Source organism: Ochotona princeps, chromosome 30 (genome assembly GCF_030435755.1).
Source record: "Ochotona princeps isolate mOchPri1 chromosome 30, mOchPri1.hap1, whole genome shotgun sequence".
Classification (NCBI taxonomy): domain Eukaryota; kingdom Metazoa; phylum Chordata; class Mammalia; order Lagomorpha; family Ochotonidae; genus Ochotona; species Ochotona princeps.
Genome location: NC_080861.1, coordinates 12,818,987 through 12,836,119, shown reverse-complemented (window position 1 = coordinate 12,836,119; position 17,133 = coordinate 12,818,987). Strand labels below are relative to the sequence as shown.

The window sequence follows — 17,133 nt, the reverse complement described above, 5'->3', positions numbered from 1 at the left end:
TGTCTCATGTATTGCAGTAGTTGAGTAATTCATCTTCAACTTAGTGTCCTCTGCTTTTGCTGGAGAAAGCTGCCAACTCTAGGAACAGCTAAAGGGCTGGTGGAGGTAGAAATCAGTATTGAAAGTGTGTTCACTTTTTTGGTAGCAAAATATATTGCTCCATTGCTCTCAAATGTATCATCAAATTCTGTTTTTCTCTAAAGTTTGCCTTTTGGGCCAGCCTTGTGGCCCAGTAGATTAAGGTTCTGCCTGTGACGCTGGCATTCTACTTGAGCACAGGATAAAGTTCTGGCTGCTCCATTTCCAATCTGGCTCCAAGCTAATGCACCTGTGAAAACAACAAAGCATGGTCCAAGTACTTGGGCCCCTGCCACCTGTGTGGGATACCTGGTTGGAATTCCAGGCTCCTGGTTTTGGCTTAGCCCAGCCCTAGTCATTGCTAACATTTAGGAGTAAACCAGTGAATCAAAAATGCACGGAACCACTACTGCTTCTCTCCTTCTCCTTATCCCTCCTCCTCTCTCTGTCTCTACCTCTCCTTGCCTTTGTCTTTCAAATCTATCTATCTATCTATTTACCTATTAAACAAATTTGTATTCAGGAAAGCTTTAGAACTTAGATATTGAGTCTTTTCAGTTCTCAGTGGCAATGGCAGTGTACATCTGTGAGCTGAGATTTCTGGTGCCAAGTCACAGACAATCTGTGCTCTGCGCATAAAGGGGCTGTGAATGTCCAGAGTGATGCTACCCACTGGGTATTCCAGACTGTAGATCTTGCAGACATGAATTATTACATGACACATTCATCTTGTTCCCTCTCCCACAGTCTTTCCTTCCTATCGGATACCGATACTCCTTTAATCATTCAAGTCAGATACGTAGGAGTCTAAAAAGGAGGCCTTTCCCTTCCTGAGGTCCTCTACACATCCAGTCCGTGTTCAAGTCCTGAAAGTATCTTTTCTTTCCCTTGTTGCTGTATTGGACAATGTTCACCCAGCATTCCTGTCTCCCCTCCGGTTTAAAGCCCTCGTTCCTTTATACTGGAGAACACTCTAAGTTTGACCAGGATGCCCTTCAATTTTGTGGCTCAAGGGGGACCAGGTCACGTTTTAGAATACCTTGAGATGCTTTAGATACTAGATAAAGGCCATACAGAACTATCAGGGCACAGATGGATTTTCCTACATTCATGATTGTGCTTACTATCCTTTTTCTTTATTTCTTTTTGTTGCAGTCTACTTATTTTACTGACGTCACACGACTCACTCTTTCCAGAAAATGCCCTGAGGATGCAATAACTTTCCCGCTGAGTTCTCCCAACTCCCCCTTGTCCTTGTTTATGCTCAGTCATTCCCAGCCCACCATAGTCATTGTGTTTTTGAATCATTTTGCACCAACAATTTACTCACTTCCACCATCTGTAACCAGAATGTACACAAGCATCCATGCGCACACATACAGACATACACATTTTATCTACCCTCTTTTGCAAAATGCTGTACTCTAAATCAGTCTCAATATGACAGCATTTTCAGTTTTAAGTAAATGATGGTTATTGAGATATAAATCTAATTATGTCACCTCATGTCAGATTTTTATCTGCATTAATTCAGGCAAATTTTGCCTCCTGGATTGCCAACATAGTGGATATCATTTTCTCAGACAGATGGTTTTTGTGTCTTCAAAATTTGCATTTTTATTTCCTTTTCAGTTAACAGTGATAGGTTAGTTCTCTTTCTTGTTCTTTTAAGGTGGTCTAGGGAAAGGAAAGTGCAATAGGTAATATCTGGGAACAAAATGTACTTTTTTCAGTTGGCTCACAATTAATACATTGCAGTGGGAAGCAGAAATCCCTTTTCTGTCTTTACCTAGTGATGCAGATATTATTGGATGAATTACTTCAATAAAGCATCTCGTCTCTAATCATTTAGCTCTTACGATGTCCCAAGCCCCTCAAGATTCTTTTATTAGTATTTCTTAACGTTTGTTAAGGGAACATTTTCCTTTATAATGTCTCCAAACACCACTTCCAGGATGCTACATCATTAAATTGTCAGTGAGGTACTTTTTCAATGATAGTTTTTTTTTTGATTTCTTGCAAAGCTTTATTTTCCAAATGCTCACACCCTTCCACTGATGAATATTCTGCAGGCTTCATTTTCCTTCTGTTCCTTAGTGACGATATAGGCTGGTTCTTACGAACACTTAGCTGTTCATGATTTCGTTTTACCTTCTGTCATGGTTCAGTTTCAGTGTTGGTCACTGGTGCGAGCATGGTGGGCACCCAAGAGCCCTGGGAAAATCAGAAAAGACAGATGCAGGAGAAAATGTTGAATCTGGATGCCAGAAAGGTTCAATGGCATATGAAGTACTCAGTTCTGAGCCTTTGAGATTAAGAAGCAGCTCATGTGGTACACACACATGTTTAACAGCCAAATGGCTGTTTGAAGTGAAATTTGCAATGCCAGAGGAGCTTAGGTGGAATGCGGCACTCAAGAAGTAATGGATGAAGACTGTCGTATGTCTTCCCCAGTAATGCAAAGAATAGAGGTCTTGGGGAGGGGTGGGGAGAACATCACCCTTGGGCAGCAGTGTGGCTTTGGTCCTGCCAGAGTTCCTCAGCCCTTTTGGGCACTGCAGAAACAGTTCTGAAACTTCATGTTAGGAGAAGCATTGTTATCATTGCAGAGATAACCGACTCCAATTTATATTTATTTATGTATTTACTTTTGTTTCTATGATGCAGTTTTATAGGCTCAGGTATTTCCCCTTGCACCCTCTCCACTGATAGCCCCTAACTCTTTCCCCCCATATTATTACAACAGTCTTGTCCTTCGGCAACAGTCCCAAGTCCAACATTCTGCTATTTAAGTGTAACATGGCATTGTAGGTATTAGCAATGGTAGAAAACCTAATACCACATTGTCAAGGTATATTTAACAGTTTCATTGTGAGTCCTCGTTTTATTCAGGAGTAGAGATGCATACTGTGCTTTGTCTTCACAGTTCAATATAATAGTCTGCATTATGTAGTTCCTCTAGACATTTTACCTATATATCTTTTTGTCTTGTATTTTGCATAAAATGTTGCCTTATATGAGAGAATATATATTTGTCCTTTTGGGATTGACTTATTTCATTTAGCATAATGGTCTCTAGTTGGGACCACTTTGTTGCCAACGGTAGAATTTCATTCCTTTTAAAGGCTGGATAGTATTACATAGAATACTATGTACCACAGTTTGTTTGTCTATTTTTCTTTCGACAGGCATCTGGCATTGTTTCCATGTCTTTTCAATTGTAGATTGTGCTGCTTTAAATAGAGAAGCACGGGTCACTTTCTTGTATGCAGATTTCATTTTCTTTGGTTCTATTCCCAGAAGTGGGGTAACTAGGCCATATGGCAGATCAGTTTTCAATACTCTTAGCACTCTTCAAACTAACTTCCATAATGGCTGGAGTAACCTACACTCCCACCAACAGTGAAGTACTCTATTCCCCCACATCCATGCCAGCAGGTATTGTTAGTAGAGTTCTGAATGTAAGCCAGTTTTACTAGAGTTAGGCAGAATCTCAATGTGGTCTTCATTTGCATTTCCCTGATAGCTAGGGAGCCTGAGCATTTTGTTTTTCATACGTCCATTAGCCTTTTGAGTCGGTTCTTTTGAAAACTGTTTGTTAATTTCTTTTGTCCATTTTTTTTTCTCAGGGTTGTTTATTTTGCTGCCACTGAGTTTCTGAAGTTCTTTGTAGATCTTGGATATTAGTATCCTATCTGTTGTGTAGTGTGCAAAGATTTTCTCCCATTCTGCTGGTTGCCTCTTTGGTTTGATGATTGTTCCCTTTGCCTTAAGGAAGCTTCTTAGTTTAATGTAGTTCCATTTGTTTGTTTTGATGTTGACTGCCTGTGTTTTTTGTGACTTTTAAAAAAGTCTTTCTCTAAATATTATAGAGTACATCTTATATTTTCCTTTAATAGTTTGATGATTTCTGGGTACAGATTTAGGTTCTTGATGGAATTGATTCTGGTGTTAGGTGAGGGGGGGGGGTTGGTTCTTGTTTCTTACTTCTGAAGGTTGCTATCCAATTGTCTCAGCACCGTTTGTTGAAGAGACCAAGGTTTTTTCCTGAAATAGTTTCAGTTCTCTTGTCAGATATTAGTTGGCTATATATGTGTGGGTTCCATTCTGTAGTTTCTATTCTGTTGCGTTGATCTTTATTTCTGTACCAGTACCAGACTGTTTTGATGACCACTGTCCCAAATTATGTCTTGAGGTCTCGAATTGTGGTTCCTCCAGCTTGATTTTTATCCTTCAAGATAGCTTTAGCTATTCAAGGTCTCTTGATTTCCAATGAACCTTTGTATCTTCCGCTCTGTTTTTGAGAAGAATGTTTATGCAATTTTTTTTCTTTTAATTATTTATTATTTTTACTTCATTAATTACATTGTATTATGTGACACAGTTACATAGGTACTTGGGTTCTCCCCAACCCTCCTCAAACCCTCCCACCATGGTGGATTCCTCCACCTTGTTGCATAACCACAGCTCAAGTTCAGTTGAGATTCCCCCATTGCAAGCGTATACCAAACATAGAGTTCAGCATCTTATTGTCCAGTCAAGTTCAACGGCTTCTTAGATATACCCTCTCTGGTCTGAAGACAGAGCCAGCAGAGTATCGTCCCAGTCAATTAAAAGCTCCAACATACCATCAGCAAAAATTTACATCATTATGGAATTAATTGACATAGTAATGAGTAACCAATATGTTAAAAGTAAATGCGAGTTCCCAGCCACCTTCTGTGACCACCTCACCTACACTTCAATTTTAGTTTATATACAACATATAACATTCATAACATAACATAATTTTGATTGGGACTGAGTTGAGTCTGTTTATTACTTTTGGTAATGTGGACATTTGATGATGTGAATCCTGCTGATCCAGGAACATGGTAGGTTTTTCCATCTTTTAATGTCCTCTATTTCTTTTTAAAATGTTTCGTAGATTTCATCATAGAGGTCTTCTGCCTATTTTGTTAGATTAATTTCAAGGCGTTTAATATTTCTCTGTGCTATTTTAAAGGGGACTGTATTTATAATTTCTTTCTCAGCCATGGAGTTATTTGTGTATACTTTTGCCATCAACTTGTGTTCATTAATTTTGTATCCTACTTCCCTGCGAAGTTCTCTTATAAGTACCAGTAGTCTCTTCATTGAGTCTTTTGATTCTCTTGTGTAGAGAATCATGTCATCTACAAACAGGGATAGTTTCAGTTCTTCATTTCTGATTTGAATTCCGTTGATTTGTTTTTCTTGCCTAGTAGCTCTGGTGAAGACTTCCAATACTATATTGAATAGCAGTGGTGAGAGTGGACATCCTTGTCTAGTTCCATGTCTTATTGGAAAAGCTTCTAGTCTTTCCCCATTTAGTATGATGCTGGTGTTAGGTTTTTTTGTATATTGCTTTGATTGTGTTGTGGAATGTCTCATCTTTGCCTATCTTGATTAAAGTTTTTAGAGTGAAGTGATGTTGGATTTTATCAAATGCCTTTTCCACATCTACTAAGATGATGATATGCCTTTTGTATTTCAGTTTGTTGATATGGTATATCACATCTAATGATTTGCATATGTTGGTCCATCCCTGCATGCGAGGAATGAATTCCGCCTGGTCTGGGTGAATGATCTGCCTGACTATTGAATCCTATTAACTAGCATTTTGTTGAGTTTTTTTGTGTGTGTGTCTATGTTCACCAGTGATATCGGTCTGTAGCTTTCTTTCTCTGTGTCTCTCTATCTGGTTTTGGTATTAAGATGATGTTCTCTTTGTAGAAAGAGTTTGGAGGGATTGCCTTCCTTTCAATTTTTTTTCAATAGTTTGTGGAGGATTGCGGCAATTAAACATTTGGTACAGTTCTGCAGTGAAGCCACCTGTGCAAGGGCCTTTCTTTGTTAGGAGGGATATAATTACTGATTCAATTCCTATCATGGTTTTAGCTCTAATGAGATTATTAATTGCCTTGTGATTCAATTTTGGTAGATTGTATGTGTCCAAAAATCTATGCATTTTTTCTAGGTCTTCTGATTCGTTGGCATATAGTTTCTTACAATAATTCTTGATTATTTTATGTGTGTCTGAGATATGCATTGTTGCATTTCCCTTTTTGTTTCTGATTCTATTAATTCATGTCTTCTTTCTCCTTTAATTAATTAATTAATTAATTAAATTAGTTGGGCTAGTGGGGAAGTTGTTTTATTGATTTCTCAAAGAACCAGCTCTTTGATTCATTGATCTTATGTATTATTCTTTTTGTCTCTATTTGGTTCATTTCCTTCCTTATTTTGGTTATTTCTTTTTTTCCTGCTAAACTTGGGATGGTTTTGCTATTGTTTTTCTAGCTCCTTCAGCTGTAGAGTTAACCTTGGTATAAGCATTGCATGAGATCAACTTTCCTCTTTAGACTGCCTAAATTGTGTCCCATAAGTTCTAGGGGTCTGGAACTCCATCCAGACATCCCATATGGGATGGTGGGGGCCCAAATACCTGAGCCATTTTCTACTGCTTTTCCAGGCTCATTAACAGGCAACTGGATTGGAAGTGGAACTTTTGGCACTCTACTGTGATATCGGTGTCACAGGCAAGTTTCACCTGCTTCACCACATGTCAACCTCCTAAAACTATTTTTCTTGAAGTAAAACTTTAAGTTAGAGTAGTTTTAGTTATACAGGATGATTGTAGAGGAAGTGCAGAGAGAGTTTCATATACCCTACATAGATTCCATTGTGATTAACCCCGGTATTAATATGTTGGATACCTTTGCCTCGGTAAATAGACTGGGTTGAATATATTTTTGTTAACAGCTTTCTTAGTCTTCCCCAAACAGCGTTTGTCTACTTCAAGATCTCATCAAAGTTCTATAACCCATCCAGGAGTCCTGTCTCCGTAGGCTCCTATTTGTCATGACAGTATCTCGGATTGTCCTTGTTCTTAAAAACCTTGTCAGTGTTGAAGATTACTGGTTAGATATTTTATAGAATTTCCCTCAGTTGGGATTTGTATGATATCTTTTCCTCAAGATTGGAATGAAAGAGTTGTTTGTTAGAGGGAAATGAGAAACTGTCATTCTCTTCTTATCCTATCAAGGGAATGTATTATCAACATGATTCATCCTTCTTCGTGTTTCTCTTGGTTCCCTGGCTTGAGATAGCATCTGGTTTCTCCACCATAAACTTCATTTCTCTCATGCCTCTCCTTTCTCAGTACACTGTTTGGAGGAAAGTTACTTTGTGGGGTGAGAGGATATGTTCTCCCTCCTTAAGAGTGGAATAGCCACTTTTTAGCATTATTGAATTAAAAAAAATCTGTTGGAATTCTTCTGCACAAGTTTCTCTTTCTCTCTCTCTTCCTCCATTCTCTGAATATTTATTTATTTGTTAATTTGTTTATGTCAAGACAGACTTGTGGTTATTGATTGTATACTTTGGGTTGTAATCTAACATTACGTGTCATGGACTGAATTGTATCTCCCTCAAAATGCATGCATTGAAATCCCAACCTGTGATGTGATGATGCTTGGAGGGGAGGTCCTTGGGGGAGGTAATTGGTTTAGATGAGGTCATAAGGATGAGCCGGCTTGTGACGGGATTAGTGCCTTGGTGAGAGCAGACACTGAACAGTTTGCTTCCCCCGCTCTTTCCCTACAACGTGGGTGCAGAGCCAAGGCTGCTGTCTGCAAACCAGTTTCCTGAACTGACTTGAATTCCAAGTTGTCAGAACTGTGAGAAAGAAGTATCTTTAAGACATTCAATCTATGATATCTTGTTTTACTGCCCAGATTGAACAATACACTGTTTTTGGTCTAATTATTGTACAACTGACTAGTCTTCCTCTGTATTCCAGAGACATAATCCTATCATTGCTGTATTAGCATTTTTTTGAACACTAACTTCCTGGCCTTATAATATGTTTTAGGCTTATTTTGTATATGTTTTTTTTTTTTTGCCTTGGTCTGAGAATAAACCATTTCTGGGAGGTAGCCCTGAAATCTTTTTTATAGGAAAATGGTATTAAGAATCAAGGCATTGAGTTGACCCTTGATACTGGGGCATCATCACTTCTAGATGCCTTCAGTTGACAAAACGGGGAGTTATATGCATATATACACATATTTCTCCATACATTTGCATATATGTAACCATTTCCCCCTACATTAAACTAAACCTAAGTTCATATCACTGTCTCCGCCTCTAATCCTTTATTCCATCATGGAGTATCCCTACTGTTTCCCTTGTTCAGCCATAAACTCCCACTCCAACAGTGAGTGAGAAACCTCATTTGCATCATCTTAAGTGTTCAAGCACAGGAACATGTACAGCAGTGTAAGAATTGAACCTGTTCAGACCTATAGGAAACATCTTCATTAACCAGAGTACAGTCTTCATTTTGAGTCCGCTTGGCTCTTGACTTAACTGTTGCCATGGAATTGCTTCCCAATACACAAGTCATTCTTGTGCAGGGTTCTTGCTGACCTTCTCTGTGTCAGTTTTAATGAATGCACCGTTGAAGTGAGCATGGCAATCAAAGCTTTCGCAAGCCAGACAGTGTCGTTGCATCAGCAGCAAAGGGAAATGGTCTTGGCTGCACACAGACTTAACATATAGCACTGTGTTTCCTTTACTTAGCTTCTATCGAGAGAAGTTCTTTCTCCATGATAGGTGGATCGGACTGTTGAATTATTTAGGAATGATTGCAAGTTTGCATTTAATGTGTTTTGAAATACACTTGGGTCCAACACTCTCCTTGTTTACTTCATTTAGTGAGTAAATAAGAATCACTAGCAATTAGCAACTCAGTTGTTTATATGGCAGGGAAAGAGTACTAATGAAATTTTAAAATGTAAACAGTGTCCTTTTTTTTTCTTAACTAGATAATTGTTTCTTTTTAGCTTTGTTTTTAGTATTAATTTGTCAGTTTATTCCCCTTTCGTGATAGGGGTAATGTTTATGTAGATTTTAGAACAGTCACCTCTCAAATGCAGCTAATTATGGGTTATACTTAATCATTCTTAATTAGAGTGTTTATGCTAGTTATACATAATTTCTTTCCATCTACCTAACTCTACTATCCTCAGTTAAAAAAAAAAACTTTTCTGAAGTTGAAGTACAACGTAAATGGCTATGATTTTTGCACACTTAATTGCAGGTTTCTTAAATAAAGACTTATATATTTTTAATTTTCAAGGTAGATGTAGAGAGAGGGGGGAGGCGAAAGAGAGAGCTTTTGCATGCACCTGTTCACTGCTCAGATGGCTTCAACGGAAAAGCAAGTACTGGGCTGTGCGGAAACCAGGAACCTGAGACTGCAGCTGGGTCTCCCATGCAGATGGGAGCAGTCCAGATATTTGCGTCATCTTCCACTGATTTCCCAGACACATTAGCAGAAAAGTGGATTAGAAGTGGAGAAGCTGGGACCTGAGGGCCCAGCCCGGTAGCCTATTGGCTAAAGTCCTTACCTTGAATGCTCCCGGGATCCCATATGGGTGCCAGTTCTAATCCTGGCAGTCCCGCTTGTGGCCTTGGAAATCAGACGAGGACGGCCAAAAGCCTTGGGACCCTGCACCCATGTAGGAGACCCAGAAGAGGCTCCTGGCTCCTGGTTTTGGATTGGTGCAACTCTGGCCATTGCAACCACTTGGGGTGTGATTCAACAGATGGAAGATCTTTCTTTCTGTCACTCCTCTTCTCTGTATATCTGACTATCCAATAAAAATAAATTAAACAATAAAAGAAATGGAGCAGATAGGATCTGAATCTCTGCTCTTAGGGATGCTGGAGTTATAGGATTGCCTAAATCACTTTGTCACAGGGTTGTTCCTAGTTGTAGATATTTTATTCTGTCAGAAGAGTTTCTATTGTTGTAAGATATGCACCATTTTATCAGTAAGAGATTTTAGATGACCAATCATGTAATCACTTTTTAGCTTCTTTCTCTCAGATGAGTCTTTACTAGTTGTAACTTTCTAGACTTCCCAACAGGTGGTTGAGCTCATGTTAAGTGGGAGAAACTGAAAATTAATATAAGACAGTGTGAGTTTTTTTGCCGTGGTTTTCTGGGCAATTACACACACACACACACACACACACTCACACACACACCATATTTACAGTGCTTTCATCTGCAGTTTTTCCAAAGGCTCATTTCTATGAGAGTGAAAAAAACGTCTGGTTGGATTTTCATGTGCTCTACATTTATTCCCTCACAGCTTTGGAGGCTGCAAGGCCAAGATCAACATTGGTTGGTTTCCTCTGAGCTGTGTCTGCTTGTCTTGCACATGGCCCTGCTCCGGCTGCCTCTTTCAGTGGCTATCTCTGTGACTATCAGCTCCTGGAAGCTTTTCCTCTTTTTGTAGGAGCAACAGACATAGTGAATTAGGGCACACCCTCGTAGCATCATTTCAGCCTGGTCGGTTTTTTAATAGACCATACCTGTAAATATGGTTACCATTTGGGGTCCTGGGATTTGGGACTGCAGCAGAGGAATTTTGGCAGGAGGATGATGAGAGCCACTCAGACCACTGCAGAATCTTCTTCATGGCTTAGGAACCCAACTCTGTTTTCTGTTAGTCATTGTTTTTGGTAGTCATGATGAAGCTCTTTTCCCCCGGGAAAAGTTTCATCTCAGACGTTATGTGGCCATTGGCAGCTGTGTGGTCTCTGACTTCCCGTTCTTATTATTTTCCAGAAAAGTGGCTCTCCATCTTTTTCAGGGGCCCCTGGATAACTCTGAGAATTTGATGAAAGCTATTCCATCAGTTAGCTTTGTTTTGACAAACCATTTCAGAAGTGGTTTAATGTGTATATAATTGCTTTGTCTTTCCTCTCAAGGCTATGTGCCGCATGCTGGGCTTGTTTCCACTGAGATGCCTGCAGAGTGTTGGCAGGGCTCAGCTAGGCTTTGTGGCCACCTGGTTGGCAGTGGCTGTGCTGGCATCCAGCGGTTGGCTGGCTGGTAGTGCTCATCGCCCAGCAGGTGGACCTATGTGGAGCCACCTGGGGATGATCACAGGGATTTTAGGATCAGAAAGAGACAAGCAGCTCCAAAGAGCCAGAACTTGTCCCGTGTCTCATGGAAAGGGGGCGGCGGGCGGCGTTCCTGTGTAGAGGGGAGGACTTTGTGGTCTCCAAGGAGAAAAAGGAGGAGACATAAACAGGAGAAAAGAAGGCTCAGGCCACCCTGTTAAGACGCGACGCTGGTGCTCTTGCCCTCTGTGGAAGGGACCCTAACAAAAGTCATTTATGTGCTCAGTGTTGTGGAACCAAACTAAAGCTGAAGTCACAGTTAAGTCAGTGGTGAAAGAACGGAGAGTTGGAGCCTCGGTCACAAGTCAGCATCCCAACACTCCAGGGGCTGTGGAGTCATGCCTGGAAGACAGCAGGAGGAAGATGAATGAATGGCTTTTCCCAGAGTCCCCAATTTGCTTCCATCATGAGCTAATATTTTCTATCATGGCAGCTGGTAGGCATGTCACTTAGCATGAAAATTAGGTTACAATGAAATTTGAGGTCTCCTGGAGGTCCCCTAGCTATGTTGGTTTTAGCTGGCTCTGGCCCATTAGCTGGAAAAGTAACTTGAGACCACACAGCATGCTGCTTTCACGGAGGAACTGTGTTAGGGTGGGAACAGAAGCTTAAGTAGGCCCTGCAGGTTTGGCTGGGATAGGATAGTCTTACAGGTGGTTTCTTCCCTTTTTGAAAAAATTTTTTTTTGTCGGGGGTGGGGTGGGGAAAGGCTGACTTCCAAAGAAGTTAGATGCTGACTGATGGGAGTGAAATCGCACCACGATCAGGACATGGAAAAGGGACCTGAGGATGTGCTGGGAGAGCACTTGTTGCCTTTGGGATGAGAACAGAAGGAATTTGTGTACTTGGGGCGGGGTGGGGGGAGTTTGGTGGTGAAGACACTGACTGTTTCTATGGAAGACATTGAATCTTGTTGTGGCATTTATGTACTTTATTGAAGGACCACCAGACATGTTTTTGTATACTTAGAGCCAACAGAGCTTTGGATATTTCAGCCCGATGCCCCCTTTATCATATCATTGAACACAAGAACATTTAATGTGGAGCCAGAATTCTGATACAGTGTGTTCAGTCACTGTGTGTGATGCCAGCATTCCGTATCTGGTCGACCTCCAAGCTGCCCTGTGCTGATTCTAGCCCCCTGCTTGTGCATTTGAGGAGGCAGTAGAAGATGACCTAAGTATGTGGACCTGCAACCCCCGTGGGTGGCCTGAGTAGAATTCTAGGCTCCTGGCTCTGGCTTAGCTCAGTCCAGGTCGTGTAGGGAGCGAATCAGCTGACGAAAAGTCTCTCTTTCAGGCAAATAAAATGTGAAACATTAAATAAGAAAGTGATTACCTGAGTGACCCGGAAATGAGACATCTTGCAAATGCATACTATAAATCTTACATCAGGGATGTTGTAAAAATATCAACTTCTTGGTTATTTCTAATAGTCAATTCTGATTTAAATCTACTGTGATTATTTTGATAGTGGTTTACAAATCTCTTTATAACTTAACACACTGTCAAAACTAACTATTAGTCTCAGCTCTGTTCTGGAAAGGAGAGAGATCATGCCAGACCAAATGTAGGCTGTAAGGAGGAATTGTTGTTAGCCAAGCTTGGAGGGTGGGGGGAAGCTGCTGCTACATGCCAGGAGCCACCGCACTGCATGGCTGAACTCAGGGCTTTTTAATCTTCCCTTGGTGCACAACAGCCAAGGGATTTTCTTTTTCTTTTTTTTTCTCAAAGCACCCAAGCTGTGGAGGATACAAATCATCCAATCTACTTAGGCTGTGCACACTACAACTCATTCAATCAACTGAAGTGGTGCACATCACAAAGTATCCAGTCAACTGCAGTTCAGACTGCATCTTAAGCCAATCAGCTAGCAAGCCCGTTTACAGAGGCAGACAGCTGCGGTTAGCAACGGTGGGGACTTGGTCAAGGAGCCTAAAAGGAGTTGCAGCTGCCCACTGCTGCGGGGTGCTATCATGTGATGCACTCCTTTGCAGCTCTATTAGAGTTCTGAAAGTGCCCAGTTAAATAACTAGATTATCAAACCATTCAATTAGGGGTGTGTGCATGTATGTGTGTATATTGAAGGTTTTTAGTGCTGTGTCTAATTTTTAGTACTGTGTTGTATTTCATTTCACAAATATGACAGAGAAAATTCTGCTAGTCCAGAATTTCCAAGCATACTATATTTCTCTCTACATATATTTTTTTTAAATGACAAAGCTTCCACAGTCTAACTTCATTTTTTAGGTTGTTTACATTGTGAAGCAATTTCAGCAGAGGTGAACATGGTGAATATGTTTCTTCATCATATTTAAACATGGTCTTCCCTGTCCATTATAAAGTAGAGTTACATAGGGACGAGGGGAGACTGTATCATTCCCATAATATTGCTGAGCAATGAGCATTCACCCTCAGGTGCCCAGGGGTGTGGTCTCTGGCACTATGTGCCTTTAGGCTTCAAATGTATGGACTGGCTATTTGTTCCGCGTGTCTTAGGAGGGGCCCTGACACAGAGGTGGGAGTTTCCCGCGACATGTTTTACTGCTGATAGCTGACAGACACTCCAGGCAGAACAAGTAGAGGCACCTGATGCCTGGAAAGGGTGGCGCTCTGATCTGGAACTGGGACTCTTGTCCAATCTCAGGGCCAGAACACACCAGCAAAGACAGGAGAGGGTAATGTGCGCCCCAGCAGGAGGCTTCGGCAAAGGTGGGATACACAGAGGCTTCAGAGCAATAAGAAACTGGGGCCAGTTTCATCGACCGCAGAAGGATTGTTGTTTCTGGAAATAAACACATCCTCGGGCTCCCACTCGATACTGTTTCTGTGGTTTATTGGTACTCAGCACTTAGACTGGTGCTGCCTGATTGTGTTGCTTGATTATCTGTGGCTGTGAGATTTCCAAAGATACTTGAGTTTTTTTTTTTTCTTCCCTCTCTTAGCTACAACCTGAAAATTGGATCTTTCTTCCTTCCTTTCCCTTGCTTGGTGTCTGTTAACCTCCCTCCTTGATTTTTAGCCCCGAGGTACTGAAGAGTGAGCCGTATGGGGAGAAGGCGGACGTGTGGGCTGTGGGCTGCATCCTCTACCAGATGGCCACCCTGGACCCTCCCTTCTACAGCACCAACATGCTGTCTCTGGCTACCAAAGTAAGCAGCTCAGGGATGCAAAAAGGCTGTCGTTGCCAACACCCCCGTACTTTTATACAACTGTTCAAAGCAGGCATTAGTGTGTTAACTGCATGCTGCGGTTTCTCCTACATATACATCATATCCTAGGGCGTATTTTCCTCTGTAATGGTTTCATTTATCATAGGAAAGTATAAAATCAAATATATCTCACTGTTTTTGGTCTTTCATTTTTCATTACACTTTGGACTCCCCACAATCCAACGCATTCTATTATCCCACACATCATTTTATTATGACTCTAAGGCTAACTTTAACTCAGCTTGGAGAGAATACTATAGTTTCATGTTCAAGAACTGTTTCACGGACAGTCTTTTTTTTTTTAACTCGGGATTTTTTTTATTTCTGAGTCACATTTGTGTATGAGGTTATATTGTTTAATTAATGACTTTATTGTCACGGCCCAGAAAGGGTGATTACGCTCAGATACCGAGTGATGGCTATGTTGATTCTCATCCCTGTGCTGTGCTTGCTTTGTAGATAGTGGAGGCAGTCTATGAGCCCGTGCCAGAAGGCATCTACTCTGAAAAAGTGACAGAGACCATCCGCAGGTAACTAGCCTCACGACGTTGAACACACAGGTGTCATTAAGAAACACCCGGAAAACAGAGTGTTTTAGGGTGAATACTCACAAAGAGGAAGTGCCCTTAACCATTCCAAATCTGCAAGGATGTCTCTGCAACGTCGGTAGCAGTGGCTCTGTGGGAGCTGTCTGAGGGTCCAAGAAGGGGAGTAGTCCATGTGCTTGAAACACTGCACGGTCACTAAGTGATTATTTGGATGGCTTTGTATTAACTTGCAAAATGTACATGCTCTGAAAGTAAGACCAATAGGTTGAAAAGCTGCTAATTAACTGTAACAGAAACCATAAAACCACACACAAATATGGAACAAGACAGGACACATGAAACAAACAAACAAAAAATGCTGTGTTAGATAATGAAAATTTGTTGGGATTTTTTTCTGGGGGCAAGTGTAAGCCCAGCATTTAAGACACACATCTCCCAAATCTGAGTGCCTGGATTTGTTATCTGTCTCTGGCTTCTCATTCTGGCTGCTTGTGCATGGGAAGACAGTGGTAAGAGCTCAGGCACTTGGTTGCTTCCACATGGGAGATCAGAATTGAGTTCCTGGCTCCTGACTTTGCAGAGCACACATCACTCTGATGTGTCATGTATACACCTACCTGCCTGTTTGTTGAGTGTCTGCCTCTTTCTGTTGGTGAATCCAAGTGCAGGTACTTGGGTTTCCGGACTCTTTGCTGTCCAGAGCAATGGCTGGCACATGTTTACCTGGCTGATGGCTATTTCTGGGCCTTCTGGGGGTATGCAGATTGGCCCAAGGTTATTTCTTAACCACATGGTACTGGAGCAAATCTTTATTGCTTGGAATTGTAGAACTCTTTGAATTAGCTCACATGGACTCCGCACAATTGGCTTGGGCTTGGTCCTAGCTCCACATGTGATAGAGTATAACATGTATGACTGTGGCTTTTTCTCTCTGCCTTTGGCTTCTCCTCCAAGTTCAATGTTTCACACTCATTGTTACTGCTCACTTTGTAGGATTCTGTCTCGGATTCTCCTGGTTTGGCACAGGTTTGGACTGTAGTCTTTGGGCCTCTTGCTCATATAGAGTCTGGCCAAAGGTTCTGTTCTTTTTTCTCTATGCCTCTGTGAACTCACCAGGTAAAATGAGACTCCGAGTAGGGAAACCTCCACCAGGCCACTGTGGTGATTGTACAGAGAAACACAGCACCGCTAAGTACAGGGCTCGGCCAGTGGGAAATACTTGAGCAATTTCAGCAGCTGTCCTTGTTGATATTTTGGGAAATTCAATGAAGCCTGTTTAAATCATCTGAATTCCATACATACTGGATCGTGCTCCATGAATTCAGATGTATGCATTTAAATTGTTTCTCTCAAAATTTTTCCTGTTCACATTACTTTTAAAAAATTTACCCATTTAGGGTCCTGCATGGTGTTGTTAATCTGCTGCCTTTGGCAGGGAATCCTAAGTGGTTTCCAGCTTTAGTCTTGGCTGCTCCACTTCCAATCCAGTTCCCTATTAATGGTTTGGGGAAGTAGTGGATATGACAGAAGTCCTTGGGCACCTGCACCCATGTGGGAGACCTGGAAGAACTCCTGGCTCCTGGATCTTGGTTCCTGGTTCCACATTGGATCAACTTTGGCTATTGTGGCTATTTTGGGAATGAATGAATGGATGGGAAATCTGCCTGTCTCCTTCTCTCTCTGAAACTCAGATGTTCAAATAAAACAAATGAATCTTTATAAAAAGAGATTATTTTGTTTCAAATGCAGAGTAAAAGTTAGACAGGGAAATATAGATTTTCTGCTTTCCTGGTTTAGTCCCCACATGTCTGTAACACGCAGGACTGAGTCATTCTGAAACCAGGAACCAAGAACTCCATCCTGGTGTCCCATGGGTGACAGGAGCCCAGATAGTGGAGCCATCACAATCTGCCTCCTGATTTGTGCATGAACATAAAGCAGGATTAGAAACGGGGCTGGGACTTGAAGTAGAAACTTTGATGAGGGATGCTTCTGTTCCAACTGGTGGCTTAACCTGCTGGGTCACAGGACCTGCCCCTGATCTCTTTTGTTTTCCAGAAAACACCTTAGAAATGGAGAGAAAAATGTCTTAACTGTTCATTTAACTTCTCTTTTTACATGTATTTGAGTTCCGAAAAGAGTAGGGATGAGGGGAAGCAAAGACAGAAAGGATCAGAAACTTTATGCTGGTTTTGTGAGACTGGACAAACAGAATCACGAGTCTCTTGTGCTGAGTTCCCTGGGTACTCGTATGGATGCCTCCTGAGGAACAGGCTAAAAGAGGAGTCAGATAGC

At 41.3% G+C, this 17,133-nt stretch overlaps 1 protein-coding gene across 2 annotated transcripts in view; it reads left to right on the top strand.

Moving 5' to 3' along the window:
• The window catches only part of NEK10 (NIMA related kinase 10), a 155,935-nt gene that overhangs the window by 85,801 nt on the left and 53,001 nt on the right, over positions 1-17,133 (top strand). For both annotated transcript variants that reach the window (XM_058657180.1, XM_058657179.1), the window contains exons 24-25: positions 14,101-14,230; positions 14,750-14,820. In XM_058657180.1, the coding sequence (XP_058513163.1) occupies positions 14,101-14,230; positions 14,750-14,820 (201 nt within the window). The remainder of the gene's footprint in view (positions 1-14,100; positions 14,231-14,749; positions 14,821-17,133) is intronic.